Consider the following 20,341-nt stretch of genomic DNA (forward strand, 5'->3'; position numbering starts at 1 on the left):
AAAAGAGAAAATGTTCAACTAAGTCAGATCAGAGATAAGAGGAGAAATTACAATGACCTCTTCAGAAATCCAAAATATAATGAGAGGTTGCTATGAACAACTTTATATTCTTTTTTTTTTTTGGGGGGGGGAGGTTGAGTTTACCCAGCAGCGCTCAGGGGTCACTCCTGGCTCTACGCTCAGAAATTGCTCCTGGCAGGCTCAGGAGACTATATGGGATGCTGGGATTTGAATCACCGACCTTCTGCATGTAAGGCAAACGCCTTAACCTCCATGCTATCTCGCTGGCCCCAATTTTACTGTATTTGCCGGCGTATAAGACGACCCCCTAATTTTGTAGTTAAAACATAGGTTTAGGCCTGTATTTGCTGTATCAGACAGAACGTTCCTGTGCTGCATGTGCTGCATGTGTTGCATGTATTCCTGTGCTCATGTACCACAGTGAGCCAATCACAACAAGCATAGGTTCAAAGGTTATACAGTAAAAAACTTCCTCTCTGACTCTGGCCAATCTGAGCAGGCTTTTGACAGTGTAGATTCGGGTCCAGAACATTGTCTAATTTGCATGCATCAAAAGCCTGCTTAGATTGGCTGAGTTAGAAAGGCGGTCCGAGCAGCCTTGCAATGATTGGTGCAGGATCGAGTTGGAAAATTCGTTTTGTGGCAATATTTAGACAATTTTCATTTAGCGGCATATTGAAACATTTTATGGATATACTTGGCATATAAGACGACCCCGGATTTTTGGTTGACATTTTTTGTGTTGTTGTTTCAAAAGTCGTCTTATACTCTGGAAAATACGGTATATTCTTAAGCTGGGGAACCTAGAAGACATGGATAGATTCTTAGGGTCATGTAATCTCCCAAAGCTGAAAGAGGAAGAAGATGCTTGAAAAGGACACACACAGTAGGAAAATTGAAACAGTAAGAATCTCCTTAAGAACAAAAGTTCTGATGGAGATAGGTTAACTGGTGAGTTCTATCAAACCTTCAGAGAATATTTACTGCCTTTAATCCATAAGCTATTCCAAACCATGTAAGACACAGGAATCCTTCCTAACACCTTCTATGAAGCTAACATTACTAATACCCAAAGTAGACAGACATTTCCAGAAAAGAAATTTCAGATCAATATCCCTGATGAACACTGATGCAAAAATAATAAAATCTTGGTATCTAAAACAACATATCAATAAGATATCGTACACTCCATCAACATTATTCATATTAGGGATGCAAGGTACATTCAATATACACAAATAAATTTACACAATACATCACATGAAAAGATAAAGATCATATCAATCAATGTAGAGAAAAAATTTCAACATAGCCAACACCCATTCATGATAAGATCCTCAACAAATAGAAACCAGAGCGATAGTACAGTAGGTGGGGTGCTTGCCTTGCACGCGACTGACCAAGATTCAATCCCCAGCATCCAATATGGTCCCCCACACCTGTCAGGAATGATTTCTCCTCCAGGAACCCATGAGTACCACTGGTGTGGCACTAAAAAAAAATAATAATAATAATAATAAATAAAAACACTAAGCTAAGAAATGATAAGTTATCTCATTATTTAATTTGAAAATGATTATACAGCTAAGGTGATGAGAACTGCATGCAGGCTCTTTGATCAAGGTTCTATGATCAATGGGTGAGAATTGAATACCCAAGGACAATGATCCATATCTCACATCTTACACAAAAGACCAGTCAAAGTGGATCAAGGACCTTGAGATAAGACTGGACACTATCAAATATACTGAAAAAAATACAGGTAGAACTCTCCAAGATTTGGACCTCAAACAAATCTTCAGTGAACAGATACCACTGGCAAGGGCAATTAAATAAAAAATAATCAAATGGGACTACATCAAATTAAAGTTTCTGCACAGTAAAGAAATACAGACTAAAATTAAAGGACAGCTAACTTTTTAAAATTACAAATACCAATTTATTTTTCCATTTTGGTTTTCCATCTTATTTTTTCTTCTTCAATGCCAGGGATTGAGCCCAGGGTTTCACACATGCAAAGCAAATACTCTACCACTAAAGCTACATGCCGGGTCCAAAAGTTTTTGTTTGTTTATTTTGTTTTTGGGTCACACCCGGCAACGCTCAGGGGTTACTCCTGGCTCTATGCTCAGAAATCGCTCCTGGCAGGCTCAGGGGACCATACGGGATGCCGGGATTCGAACCACCTACCTTCTGCATGCAAGGCAAATGCATTACCTCCATGCTATCTCTCCGGCCCCTCAAAAGTTTAAGGTTTCTCAGGCAGTTCCTGTAAGTTTCAAATGATCTAGAAAATGGGGCCGAGAGGTAGCACAGTGGTAAGGCGTTTGCCTTGCACACAGTCAAATCCAGGACAGATGGTGGTTCTAATCCCAGCATCCCATATGACCCCCTGAGCATGCCCATCCCATATAACCCCCTGAGCATGCCAGGAGCGATTTCTGAGCACAGAGCCAGGAGTAACCCCTGAGCTCCGCTGGATGTGATCCAAAAACCAAAACAAACAAATGAACAAAAAGTGATCTAGAAAACAATTCATATACAAAATACATTCTTTATATTATTATTTTTGTCCTATCTAGTAAGAAATATGTTCTTATTGATGCTATTAGTGACCACATTAAGGAGTAATTTTATTCTTTCTCATCAACAAAGAAGCTGCTATATAAAAACAAGAATTAGTTTTTCTTCCTTTACTGCCATGAACTATTATGATTTCTATGAATATCTTTATAGACAGAAGAAATCTAGCTGGTTTTGGAATTCTTAAGTTTTACCTAACTTGGGCTTTCTTATTTTTTTAACTTTTATAAAGGTTTCTTTTTGGAACCAGAGCCATAGTACAGTGGGCAAGGAGCTTGCCTTGTACATAGCCAGCTCAGTTGGATCCCTGGCATCCCATATGCTCTGCAGAGCCCACCAGGAGTGATTTCTAATTACTGAGCCAAGCATAACCCCCAAGCACTGCCAGGTGTGGCCCAAAAACACCCCCCCCCAAAGATGACTTTTCTAATAGGAAAATTTTATGTACTTGCTTTATTCTATAAGAAGAAATATTTAAAGAATTTACTATATAGGGGCTGGAGAGAAAGCACAATGGTGGGGCATTTGCCTTGTATGCTGCTGACCTGGGAGGGACTCAGTTTGATTCCTGGCATCCCAGGTGGGCCCCTGGCCTGCCAGGGGTGATTTCTGAGTGCAGAGCCAGGAGTTACAATTTTTTTCTATACAAACATATTGAAATCAGTATTTTCTTAATTCCCAAAGACATTATTCCCCTTATGGGGTGGGAGTAATGAATGAGGAGGAGGGACCAAAGTACTATAATAGGCAAGGCACTTGCCTTCACTCAGCAGACCTGGGTTTGATCCATACTAGCTCATGTGGTTCCCAAATCCCACCATAAATTATCCTTAAGTGCAGAGCCAGAAATAAGGCCGAAGCACCTTAGGTCAAAAAAAGAGTATACTGAGAAATCATGTTATCTCCTCTCTGATAAGAATCAAATGAATATTGGAGAGATTATAGAATATACATACATAAAACATATGCAACTTAAAGATTATACTACCTAAGACTATTTTCTAGCATAGAGAACAGATTATGTAATAGCATATATTAATCCTTAATATTAATCCTTGATATTAATTCACTAATATCCCAAAATCACTGAAGCATTTGACTTGGTTATTACATATGCAGAAAAACATATTCATAAAAGATTCTTTTAATCCTGGAGTAACATTGTAATTTTATTCTGTGCTTTTTTCAGTACATATCAAATTAATGTAATGAATATCACTATCACAATAACAGACATTATTGCTATGAAAGAATTACCAGAAACTTCTATAAAGACAAAAAAGATTAGCTTAAGTTCTTCTTTCATAATTACTCTAAATTAGAAAAGCATTCTTGAACCCCAAACCACACAGACATACATGAGAGTGCATGCAAAGTCATACAAAGAATACCACTAGTCTAATTAGATAAATGATAAAACTTAGAAATTAAGAAAAAGTACAAGAATATCTTCTCATCTCCAGAAAAATGCAATATAGTTCAAACTATTTAAAGGTTTCGCAAACAAAATTTTTCTTAAAGTTATATTTTTCCCAAATCCTTAAACAAAGACTCAACAGGATAGGGGTACTAAAGACATCAACAAAAAAATTAGTCATAGGTTTTAAATTGTGCTAAAATTTTCTAAAATTGGCACCTTAATACTTATAAAACAATTCATTAGGAATATTTCTAACTGAAAAATCTATTTGCAATAAACTTATTTGTTTAACCTATTTCAATTGCAGTATCTAGGCATCCATTTAGTGTCTATGTTCTAAAAGACTAGAAAGTCATTTTAACCAAATAAATATAATCAAATAAGTATTTTGGTTCTGTGAAGTACTACTATTAAACAATCCAATTGATACTATATGTGTGAAAAAGTAAAAATACACTGAATTGCCCCTTTCACTATCATAAATTTTATTTTAATGATCAAAAATTAGTCTTTCCTTAAATAACTTCTCTATTTTTATGAATACTAAGCATAAGATATTCAAGCTGTATGAAGATTTTGCTGACTGTAAATGAAAAACATAAAAATAAAAACACTCTTGATTTTAAATAACTTGTAGCTAAACTGACAACACATTAAGATCTTTTATATCCAAAATTATATCATAATAAAACAAAGTCAGACATCTCTCTTTCATAGTCACATATGTATATAATTATAGCCCAACATATCATGTAATAAATAAATACACACCTTACTTTAGTATATGTCAAAGTAGACACACAGAAACAAGAAAAAAATTTTGCAATCAGAGTAGATAGGAACTCTGCTTTTTCAAACAATGCAGCACTGAAAGCCAGGTCAGCATCCTTGGGCATTACTAGGAAACTTTAGCACATCTGATATTTCCATCATCTTCAAAATTTCTTTGAACAATAAGACTCCCACTCACCCCCTACCTCACTTGTCCAGACTCACTTTAGCTTTCCTCCCTCTACTGTGCAATAACGCTGTTGCGGTTATTTAGGCTATAAATGTTCAGAGATACAACCCCCTCTACATATTAATTCAGTTCATTTTCTCACAGACACTGACTCAGCCGTGGGTTGTGCAGCATTGACGTTTCTAACCAAACAGCATCGTGTGAGCTATGATCGTCCCATTTTTTCATCTCTGTACAGTGATTGGACATCGTAATTGATAGACAAGCTGAAGAAAACTCAGGAGATAAAGCTAGTGATATGTGGATATTGTCAAATGCCAACTGTAAAGCTTATTCTAGTTCTGCCAGCTCCCTCGATTTTAAAAACTAAAGATGCAGTTAACTTTCTTCTTTTATTTCAATGCTTTATTGGTACCCACCTTAGAATCAATAAAACTTTTCTTTAAAACTAGAGGTAAAATATTAATAATACTTTAAAAATTCACCCAAGAACTGCTCTTTAAAACAACCGAAGTTTTCAATCTGTAAACTGTTTCTGGGACTGCCCAGGTGACTTGAAAGGGAAAGTAGAAAGCTCAATCTTCACGCAGTCTCAGAAGAAATGAGCATGCGTATTTCTATGTAGGACTAAAACCTTGCGGCAAAGTCTGATGCTAAATGTAAGATGCATTTATCTTTAGTAACCTGAGCAGACTGCAGATCTGAGTTTTAAATAGTTGTATCTGACCCAATTCAAATATTCAAAAGCTTTCAGCATGCTGCCAATCTAGGCATTTTAATATTATATAGAAAAGGTGTTTTTTTCTTTTTGAAAAAGGGAAATCCTTATCTAATTTTATGTTGTAACTTAGGTTAAATGCACATGACATAAAATGACTTTTAACCTCAGCAAGCTACCCAAATCCTCTATCTACATGTATTTACAACATAACTACTCAAAAAGTTTTAAGTATTCTGAAGCCTAGCTAGAAGGGAAATCATAAAGGTAAGCACACTTAAGATAGTGACTATAGGAGAAAAGGAAATGGAACAAAGGGCTGATTAGCCTAGATTCAATCCTCATCACTTCATGGTCATCCCCTGTACTAGCAACTTGATCCTGGAAATCCTAGTATCCCAAACACTGTGAAATAAACTTCTGTTGCTAAGAGGAGGGAGGAAGATCAAGAAGAAAGTTAACAGTAAGGAAAGTAGAGAAAACCAAATTATGAGTTGAAAACTTGAGGAGGAGGAATAAATACATAAGAGCTCATTTCGCCTGTTGTCTCTGTTTTATTGGTACATTCTATTATTTAACAACTAAACACTGAAAAGTAATGAACCTGTGTTTTATAAATTTTAATTCTGCCATTTATAACTCTAGTAGACTTATTAGCAAATTTATTATTCTCATTTTCTTTTTCCAATGTCAAATAGGGACAATAATACTATCTATAGAGATCTAGCATCATATCCAATCAAGGTATTCTCCAGAAAGTTCTGGAAGGAGTTTCATCCAATTATAGATTAGTTAATCTCATTTTTAGCTAGAGTTGTTAGGATCATTACACAAATTTATTTTAACACAACTTACTATCAGTTAGGTGCCCTAGTATCTTCTAATGTGAATATTAAAGCATCTATGATAATACAAACACTGTTCATACTGAAATCTGAACTGAACAGGTTTTAAACAAAGATTGCTTATAATAGAAAGTTTAAAATTTTTTTCAATTCGTTTGCTATTTGTATTACTAAGAAAAAAATAAATATTTTATTATTAATTTTATATTACTAAAATAAACCATTTTAAAAAGTTAATTGTGTATTTTTTAAAAAAATATCTTTTCTTGAACCCAGGTGCCATCCTGACCTGCCAGGAGAAACCAGACCCATATCACCTTGTGGTGCCCAGACCCACATAATTCTGAAGAGTGGAACCCATGAAATGCACATCAACAGAGCTGAGCACACCCAGCCCCAAAGGGTATATCCAGAGGACAGCTGCACACTTTGCCTAGTCAATGAACCCCAGCACAACACTTAGAAAACACCACACTACAAGAATCACTATGGGGGAGGGGCTGGAGAGATAGCATGGAGGTAAGGCGTTTGCCTTTCATGCAGAAGGTCCTTGATTCGAATCCTGGCATCCCATATGGTCCCCCTTGCCTGCCAGGGGCGATTTCTGAGCATAGAGCCAGGAGTAACCCCTGAGCACTGCTGGGTGTGACCCAAAAACCAAGAAACATTAATAGTACTCACTATCATTGAATTATGTTTTTATGTATGCAGAATGTCCATTTTGTACTCTGCCCTTTTGCATACCCCTTCATAAGATCATATTTCTCTTTAACTTCCTTAACTCCTATCATCATTACTCCTCATTTACCCTTTCTTACTTAAGTACTGAAGCTTCAGACTCCACCCAAAAATTACTGTGAAAGGTATGTAATCCACCTTGGCCAAAAAAAAAAAGTCATTAGTACCGAAAATGGTTAAATGTGTGGTAACGAGATGGGAGTGAGAGAGTAAAGGAATAAAAGGAGCACATGGACAATGTTCAGAAAATGACTAGCAGATGAAACACAATGATATCCATATATTTCTTATAATGTAGCGCCCCCACGCTTAGACCAAAGTGGTGCCCTGGAGTTAACATCCACCCAACTATTTTAAAAGGCATAAAAAGGACACTTACGTCTCTTCAACATTTTATGGGTGTTTTCTTTGACGGCTATAACATTTGCTGAATATTTTCTTATACAGTGACGATTCCCCCCCCCCCATGTTTTTTATCTTCTCTTTGTGAACTGCTCAATATGAAATTTGGTGTGAAAGAATCCCTCAGTTTAATGCTTATGTTTGAACCAAGTCACGGGTATTGTTGGAAATGTTCTTGCGCCCCCATATATCTGATAGCACCACGTGGCTTTATTTCTTGTTTGCTTAGGCACACTAAAATGGGAAAATACTATACATACCAATAAGTTCTTATCTAATAGAGATGGGAACACACAAATCTTGTAGTGCAATGAGACCTTACACCCTGAACATTGACATAAAGACCTGGTACAGGCCTCAGAAGAATGGGCATTCTCCATTCACCCCTGATCTAGAGAAGACATCTACAAAACATCCAAGGTTGTATATAACATCACCTGGAGGCATTCCTCTACCAGGGAAGACCCTACAGCTGCTCTGACATTGATCTACTCAAAAAACACTTCCCTTAACACTAAGAAGACTTAACAAAAACAATGACCTGCTTACTGGACAGGGCTTGCTGTATTGCCCCTTAATTGTGAGGTTTGTCTATAACATCACCTGGAAGCAATCCTCTACCACAGCTCAGACATCGTCCTGCTCAAAAGAGACTTCCCTTAACAATGAGAAGACTTAACAACGACCTGCTTACAGGACAGGGCTTCCTGCATTGCCCTTTCATGGTGAGGTGAAACGAGAAGACACTCCACATCATGACTTCAATTTAGGATATGCAGATTCCAGAATCTTTAATACAGAAACATGATACCAACAACAGAGACTGTGTGAAAAGTGTGTTGGCACTATGGACAATGTCTTGGATCGGACGATAACTTGCCTGAAGCCTAGAGTTGGTCTTATGCCAGGAAACCTCAGGGGTAAGATCTTTTTGTATTTAGGCCAAGGTTATTCCTTTCCATGCCTCTCATATTTTGGTGGGCCTATGCAAACAACAATTGCCACTCTAACACCGTTTTTACTGTGCTCATTTGACTCTAATCCTTAAAATGCACCCACTTAAAATTTGAGGTTAAATGCACCCACTTAAAATTTGAGGTTAACTTAAGCTAATATGCATGTACATGGAAATGTAAAAAATACTATGCCTCTAATGTTTAAGGAGTTACGTAAGTTTTATGGCTTTAGATTGCCTTGTGTGCTGTTAAGAAATATAATGTGCTACAATTTGGGGACTTGAGGGACAAAGTAATTGTACAGGGATTCTGTTTTATTTTTATCTTAACGTTCTTTGGCTGAAAGTTCAAGGATATCAGCAAGGGGACTTCTTCTGAGAATTATGTTATGGCTGATTGTCCTTCCACTGTAACTTTACCTTGTCCTCTTTCTTTGCATCTTTTGTTCTCATAATTCAAAATAAAAAAATTAAAAAAAAAAAAAAAGAATCACTATGGGGGAAACAACACAGGCCTCCACCATGCATAGAGAATGAAGATGGCTGCCCTGAGGACCTGAAAAGTGTCAACCACCTATTTAAACAATCAGATAAGGACTTTAGAGAAAAAATATGGAGGATCCTCATAAGACTCAAAGAAAGCATAGAACAAACTGAACGAACCACAAATAAGAATTAAGAATTATGAAAATAGAAATGAGAAAACTACAAACTGAAATAACAGGACTGAAAAACTAGGTAAGCAAAATGAAAATCTCACTGGAAAGCCTCTTCAACAGAGCAACAGTGGCTAAGGACGGAATCAGTGAACTGGAAGATGAGATACAAAACAATTCCATACACCAGAAGCAATTGGAAAAGAGCCTTAAAACAAATTATCAGACAGTGAAAATAATCCTCAAAGAATATGAAAGAAAAAAGATATCTTTGATAGGGGCCGGAGAGATAGCATTGAAGTAGGGCTTTTGCCTTGCATGAAGAAGGATGGTGGTTCAAATCCGGCCATCCCATATGGTCCCTGAGCCTGTTAGGAGCAATTTCTGAGTGTAGAGCCAGGAGTAATCCCTGAGCACTGCCGGGTGTGACCCAAAATCCAAATATATGATATATTATATGATACATGATAAACTAACAGGAACAACATAAATACAGACATTGGAGTCCGTCCCAGAGATCCAGGGAAAATCTTCATGAAGAATCAAAAGAATCAAAAGGATACCATTGCAGAGAAACTCCCAGAGCTAAAGAGTGCGTGCAACCAAGTTTTGCATGCCTAAAGAGTACCAGTTAAAAGAGATCCAAAGAAAAGCACCCCAAGTGCTCACTTTGGCAGCACATATACTAAAATTGGAATGATACAGAGAAGATTAGCATGGCCTCTGCGGAAGGATGACACGCAAATTTGTGAAGCGTTCCATACTTTTTAAAAATAAAAAATAGAAAAGCACCCCAAAACATATCCTAATCACAATGACAAATTCTATAGATAGTAATAGAATACGAAAGCAGCAAGATCAGAAAGAAAAACTACATCTAAAGGAGCATCCTTAAGATTTATAGCAGATCTATCATGAGGAACCCTCAAAGCTTGAACGCAAAGATGGGATATAGTGCAAATTAAATAAAATGAATATTCGCATAGAATACTGCACTCAGCCAGACATATATTCAGGTTTGAAGGAAAGATACACAGCTTTAGATAGATAACAGCTGAGGAATTTTACAGACTCAAAACCAGCCTTAAAAGAAAAACTGAGGGGCTGGCACGGTGGCTCTAGAGGTAAGTGTCTGCCCTGCCAGTGCTAGCCCAGGACAGACTGCGGCTGGATCCCCCAGCGTCCCATGTGGTCCCCCAAGCCAGGAGCAACTTCTGAGCGCACAGCCAGGAGTAACCTCTGAGCGCTACCGGTTGTGGCCCAAAAACCAAAAAAAGAAAAAAGAAAACTGAAAGGACTACTTTAAGACAAGACAGACCAACAGACACAACAAACTCCTACAGAAAGATGACGCTAAATCCCATGGCAGTTATCTCTCTCAATGCCAATGGACTACATGCACTAGTTAAGAGACAGAGTAGCAAAATGGATCAAAAAGCTGAATCCGGGCCAGAAAGATAGCTTGAAGGTAAGACATTTGCCCTGCATGCAGAAGGACGGTGGTTTGAATCCCAGCATCCCATATGATCCACTGAGCCTTCCAGGAGCGATTTCTGAGCATAGAGCCAGCAGTGCTGGGTGTGACACAGAAAAATATTTAAGACAATTGTTGACATATTTTAAGGAAAATATCAATAGCAACACAATAACAGTGAGAGGCCTCAATCATTCTGAAACCAAACAAGAATATATTAGCTCTGAGAGAAAAAAAATGGAAGAAAGTGGCCTAGTAGATATATATGACTCTCCATCCCAAGAAAACTGAATAAACATTCTTCAGTACTGTACATGGGTCATTTTCCAGGACAGACCACATGCTCACTCATAAAACATACCTCCAAAAAACCAAGAGATAGAAATTGTGCAACTACTTTCTCAGATCATCATGAACTGAAATTGGAAGTGAATTACAGACACAGAGAAAAAACTAATACATGGAAATTAAACAGCTCACTACTGAACAAACAGTGTGTCAGAGATGAAATCAAAGAGAAAAATCAAAGGTTCTTGGAAACAAATAAGAAAAAAGACACAAATTATCAAAATATGTGGGACACAGTAAAAGTGGTATGATGAGGCACTTGTGAGAAAGGAAGAAAAGGCCTACACAAATAATTTAATGGCATAGCTCATAAAATTAGAAATTGAGCAATATGAACCCAAAATAGGCAGATGGAAGAAAATAATAAAGCTTAGAGCAGAAATTAATAAATTGGAAATTCAAAAAATAATCTGAGGGGCCGGAGAGATAGCATGGAGGTAAGGCGTTTGCCTTTCATGCAGGAGGTCATCGGTTCGAATCCCGGCGTCCCATATGGTCCCCCGTGCCTGCCAGGAGCAATTTCTGAGTCTGGAGCCAGGAATAACCCCTGAGCACTGCCGGGTGTGACCCAAAAACCAAAAAAAAAAAAAAAAAAAAAAAAATAATCTGAAAGATTAACAAAAGCAAGAGTTGGTTCTTTGGAAAAATAAACAAGATCAATAAACCACTAGCAAAACTCACAAAGAAAGGGAGAGAGAAATAAAAAGGGGGGCGGAGATTTAGCATGGAGGTAGGGCATTTGCCTTGCATGCAGAAGGACAGTGGTTCAAATCCTGGCATCCCAAATGGTGCCCCAAGCCTGCCAGGAGCGATTTCTGAGCATAGAGCCAGGAGTGACCCGAGTGCTGCTGGGAGTGACCCAAAAAAACAAAAAAAAAAAAAAAAAAAAAAGAAAAGAAAAGAAAAGGAGGAGATTACTACAGACACCACAGACTACTTTGAGAAATGCTATGCCACAAAACGAGACCCTGGAAAAAAATGGATATAATTTTGGACTCTTATACCCTCCTCCCAAGGTTGAACCAAGATAATCTAGCATATCTGAGCAGACTCATTACTATGAGGAAATTAAAATGGTAATCAAAAGTCTTCCCAAAAACAAAAGCCCAGGCTCAGATGAATTTAATAACGAATTCTTTCAAATCTTTCAAGAGGACCTACTACCAATCCTTGATAGGCTCTTCTGAAGAAACAGAATCACTCCCCAAATAGTTTTTATGAAGCTAACATCACCCTGATGCCACCAATAAAGAACTACAGACCAATATCCCCGATAACACAAATGAAAAGATCCTCAACAAAATTGTAGCAAACAGGACCCAACACCTCCTCATCAAGGTCAGATACTATGACCTTGATTAGGTTTCATTCCAGAGATGTAAGGATGGTTTAACATATGCAAGTCAGTCAACGCAATACACCGTATCAACAAAAGAAAAAATAAAATCCATATATCGATCAATAGATGCAGAGAAAGCATTTGATAATGTCCAACACTTATTCTTGATTAAAAAAAAAAAAACTCCCAACAGATGGAAATAGAACTTTTCTCAATAGTTAACCCTGCTCATGGATGGGGAGAATTACATCATTAAAATGGCAATACACCTGGAAAACCCCAAAGCATTGTATAGATTTAATGCAATCCCACTGACACCCATGATATTCTTCAAAGAAGTGAATCAAATATTCCTGAAATTTATTTGGGACAAAAAATGCCCATGAATAGCTAAAGAAACCCTGAGGGGAAAAAAGATAGGAGGAATCACTTTCCCTAACTTTAAATTGAATTACAAAGCAATAGTCATTATAACAGCATGGTAATGGAATAAAAAGACCCTCGGATCAATAGAATAGACTTGATTATTCAGAAAATGTCCTCAAACATACAATTAATCTTTGATAGAAAGGAAAAATAAAGGGGCCGGTGAGATGGTGCTAGAGGTAAGGCTAGCAAGCGCTAGCCAAGGAAGGACAGCGGTTTGATCCCCCGGCGTCCCATATGGTCCCCCCAAGCCATGGGCGATTTCTGAGCGCTTAGCCAGGAGTAACCCTGAGCATTAAAACGGGTGTGCCCCCCCCAAAATAATAAGAAAAAGAAAGAAAAAATAAAAAACACAAAATGGTGCAAGGAAAGTCTCTTCAACAAGTGGTGTCAGCCACATGCAAAAAAGCAAACTCAGACCTCCATCTAACACCATTCACAAAGGTGAAGTCAAAATGGATTAAAGACCTTGATATCAGACTCAAAACATAGGTAAAACACTACATGATACCTTCCTGGGAGCTGAGCTGGGAGGTCCTGCCAGCATGGCATTTGGCAGCCCTCCGCCATGCCAAAGGCTGCTTTAACCAGGCCTAGGAAGGGGATGCGGGACATGGGTCACCCCAGCAACCCCCTACCTCCTTCCTCTGGTACTCCAGGGCTTTGCCTGGCCACATGGCAGGGCAAACCATCGAGGTTGGTCCCTTGGAGGAGTTCATGGGTGTTCCTAGGCTTGCCCCATTTCCCTCCCATCTCCAAAGGGAGGATCTGGGGGAGGGGGCTCCGACCTCCCGGCCTTCAGGCTCGGGAAGAGCCTCTTTCCTTCCTGGGAGCTGAGCTGGGAGGTCCTGCCAGCATGGCGTTTGGCAGCCCTCCGCCATGCCAAAGGCTGCTTTAACCAGGCCTAGGAAGGGGGTGCGGGACATGGGTCACAATAGGTTCTGGCATTAGTACTTATCAGGGAAGTTTCCTTATTAAACCTGTCCATTGCGAAACTGCGTGGGGGTGCTACATTATAAGAAATATATGGATATCATTGTGTTTCATCTGCTAGTCATTTTCTGAACATTGTCCATGTGCTCCTTTTATTCCTTTACTCTCTCACTCCCATCTCGTTACCACACATTTAACCATTTTTGGTACTAATGACTTTTTTTTTTTGGCCAAAGTGGATTACATACCTTTCACAGTAATTTTTGGGTGGAGTCTGAAGCTTCAGCAGGCAATGCGTCACGGCAAGGTTTCATGCTGTAGGCTTTTTGGCCAAGATAAGGTGAAGATGCAGCCTCGGTCGCCCCCCACAGCCTTCTGTCTCCTTCCTCCCAGTCCCAGGGTTATTCCTGGACACCTGCTCAGGATCCCAGCGAGTGGGTTCCAATGAGGTGCAATTTAAAAGAGACTCCAGGTTTCCTTGTTCATGCAAGGGGCTGGGAGGGGACTGCTGAACTCTCAACTTCCAGCAATTAGGAAGCAAAAGCCTCTCGGGGAGTCGGAAGCTTCAGCAGGCAACAAGTGGAGGACATGGCTCCATGCTCTCTTCATTTGTCCAATCACAGACCAAAGTGGTGTCTTGGAAACACCCCCTCCCTCTTGACTATTTCTAAAACATAAAAGGGTCACCTGTATCTCCTTTGTATATCTCAGATGTATTCCCTTAACATCTATAACTCTTTTCGAATATCCTCATATAGTGACAATTTTGCCCACTGGATTTGTTATTTGATTGCTTGGTTTTCCCCCTTTGAGATCTGTTTTATAAGCAATACTGGTAGAAGAGTATTGCTATATAGATTTCATGTTTGTACCAAGTTACGGGGAATGTTGGACTTTATTCGTCAGCACCCAGTGCATCAACAATATCTTGTGGCATTGCTTCTCTTTTGCATAGGCACATTAAAATGGGGAAATAATACATATGCAAACAAGTTCTTATCTAATAGACATGGGGACACAAATTTGGTATTGTAATTAGGCCTTTTACCCTGAACATTGGCATAATGATTTGGCTCAGGCCTCAGAAGAATGGGCATCACCCACACACACCTGAACAATGGATACCATCTATGGAAACAACCACAATTGTCTTCAACATTACCAGGATCCAAGCCTCTACAAGGGAAGACCTACCACTGCTTTGGCAGTGACTTACTCCAAAGAGTGCTCCCAACACCCAGACGATTCAGCAACAGTCTGCATGCAGGGCAGATCACTCCGCATTTAATGGTATGCTGAAACTAGAGGATGCTCCACATCAGCTTGACATCGATGAAAGAAATGCACAGAATCCAGAGTCTTTAAATATAAGAATCTGATACCAACCAGCTAAAGTGTGAAAAAGTTTCACCGGGACCTTGAGAATGACTGGAGTTGGACGGACTGGTTTGCCTGGAACCCAGAGTCTATCTTATGCCAATAAACTGAGGTGAGGCCTTTTTAGTAATCAGGTCAAGGATTTTTTTCCATTTTCCCCATTTTTCTGGACCTATGCAAACAACGGCTCTTGCTACTATCACACCTTTACTTTTTTTTTTACTTTTATTCTTTAAGGAAAAAAATACAACTTACTGAACTTAAAAACAAAAACAACAACAACAACAAAAACACTACATGATATTGACACTAAAGGCATCTTCAAGGAGGAAACACCACTGTCTATACAAGTGGAAGAAAAGATAACAAATGAGACTAAACTGAAAAGCTTCTGCACCAAATAAAAAACAAAAACAGTGACTAGAACACAAAAGGCCACCCACAGTATGTGAGAAACAATTCACCTAATACCCATCAGTAAGGGGCTAATATCTAAGATATACAAGGTATTGACAGAACTTAACAAAACATCTAAAACCATCCAAAAATGGGGAGAAGAACTGAACAGACATTTTCTCTAAGAAGAAATACAGATGGCCAAAGGGGGCATAAAAAATGCTCCACATCATTAATCATCAGGGAGATGCAAATAAGAACAGCAATGAGGTATCATCTCACACCAGAGACTGACATACATCGCAAATAACAAGAATAATCAGTGCTGGCGGGGATATACAGAGAAAGCAACTCTCATTCACTGCTGGTGGGAAAGCCATTCAGTCTATCCTTTCTGGAAAACAATAATGATTCTTCTTCAAAAAGTGGAAATTGAGCTCCCATATGTTCCAACAACACCACTCCTAGGGACACACCCTAGGAACACAGAAACAAAATACAAAAATGTCTTCTGCATGCTATGTTCACTGCAGCTCTATTTACAATAGTCAGAATCTGGAAACAATCCCAGTGCCTGACAACAGATTTGTGGCTAAAGAAACTGTGGCACATCTATACAATGGAATACTCACAGCTGTTAGATAAAAATACCCAGAGACAGTAGAGATGAGGACCAGAAGGTCCAGCCCATGATATGAAGCTTACTACAAAGAGTGGTGAGCACAGTTGAGAGAAATAACTACACCAACAACTATCATGACAATGGTAGTGAGAGAGAAATAGAATGCCTATACTCCAGACAGGATAAGAGCAGGGAGGAAGTAAATGGAGATATTGGTAGTGGGAAAGTTACATTTGTGAAGGACAGTGTACATTTTATGATAGAAACCCAACTACAAGCAGGTTTGTAATCATGGTGCTTAAATAAAGATTTTCTTTTTAAGTACCTCCCTTTTTTTTTTTTTTTTTAAGATTTTGGCTCACAGCTCACAGTCTCAGATGACCATCTGAAAGTAGAGATCAAAACCAGTTAGGGGGCAGACCGATAGTGCTTTGGTGGGGCGTTTGCCTTGTACACAGCTGACCCAGGAAGGACCTCGGTTTGATCCCAGTGTCCCATATGGTCACCATGCCAGGAGAGATTTCTGAGTGCAAAGCCAGAGTGCAAAGTAACCCCTGAGTATCACAGGTGTGGCCTCTGCAAAACTAGGTTAGCCATATTCAGGATAAGTGCCCTACTATACTATCTCCTTGTACTATCACTATTGTTTTCTAGAGTTTCATATCTCAAGTAGAACTTCTTAATCCTTTCCTTAGCTCAGATCATTTCAATTGTAAATTAAAGTATCTTAGGTTCTAGTGGGAAGTAAGGTGTTGAAACACTGTATGAAATAAAACCCTACCACTAACAGTATTGTAAATCATTGTCTAAAATTAAAAACAAAACTTTTTAATTAAGGAAGTATCTTAAATTACACGTTCCTGGGGTTAGAGTGATAGAACAGTGGGGAGGGCATTTGCCTTGCAGACCTGGGTTCAATCCTGGGCATCCCATATAGACCCTGGGGTCTGACTGGAGTTATTTCTCAGTGTAGAGCCAGGAGTAACCCCTAAATGCTGTCAGTGTGGCCCAAAAAACAAACAAAACAAAAAAACACACAAAAATTTACATATTCCTAAGTAATAAGATTTAATACCTAAAAAATGAGCTGTTTTCATTAAGTTAAAATAAATACAGGAGCCAGAGAGATAGCATGGAGATAAGGGCATTTGCCTTCCATGCAGAAGGTCGGTTGTTCGAATCCCAGCATCCCATATGGTCCCATGAGCCTGCCAGAAGCAATTTCTTAGCATAGAGCCAGAAGTAACCCCTGAGCGCTAGACCGGGTATAACCCCCCCCCCCAATAAATGCAAAGGATTTTATGACCTTTCCAGTTTTTTACTTTTTTGTTTTTTGGGCCACACCCAGTGACACTCAGGGCTACCCCTAGCTATGCAGTCAGAAATCACTCCTCTCTTGGGGGACCATATGGACAGATGTGGCCCATCATAGGTCAGCCGCGTGCAAGGCAAACACTCTACTGCTGCACCCTGCTTCCAGCCCTGACATTTCCAGTTTAAAAAAAAAAAAAAAAAATATATATATATATATATATATATTTGGTTCACTCTGAGGACTTCAAGGGAAACTTCTTCTGCGCCTGTATGCCTGTGTTTCTGAATCCCTGAAGGTTTCCTCAGAGACCGAGGGAGTGCACCCCAAAAAAACTGCATTTTGAAGCTGCTCAATGAGTATATTCTGGCTGCGGGGGTCACTGTCCAATAAGCTGAGGTCTCTGGCCTGTAGAGGCTCCGCCCTGCGGTGCCTTTGTTCACTCTGAGGACTGTCAACTAGAGGCAGCAGAAGAGCACAGGAAGCGAACCCCACCACAACACACAGGAAAAACCACACTGTAAGTGTGACAATGGGGAAACCTCGCAGGCAAACACCATCCACAGAGAATGAAGACAAAAGCTCAGATGACCAAATAAATTCCAAACACCTGATTAACCTCTCAGATAGGAGTTTAGAATAGAAATATGGGCACACTCTCCACGTGGGAGCCTAAGACAGGCTTCTTGCCACTGCAGCCCGCACCCCTCCTAGGGACCCCAAGCCCAAGTGGAGAGCACACTGCTGAGTGCCTTTCCCCAGGACCCCCATACTCTCCATGAGGGAAGCCCGAGCGGAGAGCACATAGGTGAGTGCCTTTCCCCGGAACCTCCATACTTTCCACAAGGGAGCATGAGACAGGCTTCTCGCCGCCACACCCCGCACCCTTCCTAGGGACCCCAAACCCGAGCGGAGAACACACAGGTAAGTGCCTTTCCACGGCATCTCCATACTCTCCACATGGGAGCATGAGACAGGCTTCTCGCCATAGCACCGCACGCCTCTCTCAGGGACCCAAGCCTGAGCTGAGTGCAGACAGGAGAACACTGCACCCTGCACCTGATCCACTCTGTGCTGCTGGGACGGGCTAGGACGAGCTTGGGCCTGCCAACTGGACCTTTGGCTAACCTAGGGCAGCCTACTCCCCTGAGCCCCGGAGTGGACCTGAGACTCCCCAAGGGCTGAGGGCAGTTACTGGGTGGGTTTGACAATGGGAATTTCTTCTGCTGAGGCTCAGAGGGGGTGAGCTCCATTGACTTCCAGAGAGGGGAGGGAGGATAGAGAGCTGGGCTCAATAGCACTCTCAACCACTGTGGCCAGGAGCAGAACTGTACTGGGAGGCAGGAATAAGGAGAAGGAAATTGACCAGACCCACTGAAGGAGGGCTGACTTCCAGATAGGGGAGGGGGGGCAAGGAGCTAAGCTCAAATTGACCAGACCCACTGAAGGAGGGCTGACTTCCAGATAGGGGAGGGGGGGCAAAGGAGCTAGGCTCAACAGCGCCCTCCCACCACTGTGCCCAGGAGAGGACCTGCACTAGCTGACAACAAAAGGAAAAAGCAACAAATCAGGCCACATAAAGAGCACAGGAGGAGCCAAACCTCAGTGAGCTCACCCAACAAACCCCTCTAGAACCACGTTCAGGGAGAGGACCCATCCCCACGCCACAGGGGACCAAAGCAGGCTGAATTTAGAAGGCACAGCACTCCAAACCATACCAATAAATGCAAAGAAATATGGGTAAATCAAGGAGAATCCTAATATCTGGAGATACAGAGACAAGCCCTAGCAAGTTTCCAAGTCCACCAAAACGCACAGATCCATGGAAAGGAGACCTAAAAGCAACCATGAAAAAGAAAATGCAAGAACTGATAAAATAAATGAAGGAAAAACTAGCTACCAAGTATAAGAAATCTATGGATGAACAAATCAGCCAAATTAAAGAAGAAATGTTAAAGAACATGAGAGATTCCACACAAAAAGAATTGAAGGAATTAAAAGACAAAGTAACAAGCCTCACGAGCAGAAACACAGAGTTGGAGAAGTACATTGAAGAACTCGAAGAAAAACTGCAAACAAAAAATGACCAAGAAACCAACAAAGAAATAAAAGGCAAAGCACTAGAAGGAAAAGTCCAGTAGCTAATGAACAAGGACAAAAGAAACAATCTAAGAATTGTGGGTATACCAGAAGGGGAGGAAATAGGGAAATGGGGAAGAACAAGTAGTCAGAGAAATAATAGCAGAGAACTTTCCCACCCTCTGGAAAGAAACTTCAGTGCAAATCTAGGAAGTGAAGAGAGTCCCTAATAAAATAGACCCTAATAAACCAACACCAAGACATATAGTAATCCAAATGGCAAAAAAAATAAAGAGAAAGATGAACTCCTTAAAGCAATAAGGAAGAAAAAAAAATCAAGTACAAAGGAAGGGACATAAGAACCAAACCAGATCTCCCATTTGAAATAATTCAAGCAAGAAGACAGTGGAATGACATTTTTTTTTTTTTTTTTTGGTTTTTGGGCCACACCCGGTAACGCTCAGGGGTTACTCCTGGCTATGCGCTCAGAAGTTGCTCCTGGCTTCTTGGGGGACCATATGGGGCGCCGGGGGATCGAACCGCGGTCCGTCCTAGGCTAGCGCAGGCAAGGCAGGCACCTTACCTCCAGCGCCACCGCCCGGCCCCGGAATGACATATTTAAACGACTGAAAGAAATTTCCAACCTAGGGTCCAATACCCAGCAAAACTATCATTCATATGGGAGGGCAGACTAAAAGCATTCTCAAACAAAAACGAAGTTGAACTATTTGTGCAA

General features: G+C 40.1%; 2 protein-coding genes and 1 non-coding gene across 7 annotated transcripts in view; 1 reads left to right on the plus strand and 2 right to left on the minus strand.

Annotated features, from left to right (window-relative positions):
• LOC126018963 (40S ribosomal protein S4, X isoform-like) overlaps positions 1–20,341 on the minus strand; it is a 965,922-nt gene that overhangs the window by 588,955 nt on the left and 356,626 nt on the right. The window lies entirely within an intron of this gene.
• Positions 1–20,341, minus strand: part of BTBD10 (BTB domain containing 10) — an 81,932-nt gene that overhangs the window by 35,965 nt on the left and 25,626 nt on the right. Inside the window, exon 1 of one of the 3 annotated variants that reach the window (XM_049781044.1) lies at positions 4,796–5,158. The exons of the other annotated variants lie outside the window; for them this stretch is intronic. Within the exon in view, the coding sequence (XP_049637001.1) occupies positions 4,796–4,920 (125 nt within the window). The 5' untranslated portion in view covers positions 4,921–5,158. Of the gene's footprint in view, positions 1–4,795; positions 5,159–20,341 lie in introns of those variants that run through there. 3 annotated transcript variants of the gene reach the window in all.
• LOC126019733 (U6 spliceosomal RNA) lies at positions 9,961–10,067 on the plus strand. The gene has a single exon (XR_007499358.1). It is a non-coding gene; the product is annotated as a U6 spliceosomal RNA (small nuclear RNA).

This window comes from Suncus etruscus, chromosome 9 (genome assembly GCF_024139225.1).
Source record: "Suncus etruscus isolate mSunEtr1 chromosome 9, mSunEtr1.pri.cur, whole genome shotgun sequence".
Taxonomy (NCBI): domain Eukaryota; kingdom Metazoa; phylum Chordata; class Mammalia; order Eulipotyphla; family Soricidae; genus Suncus; species Suncus etruscus.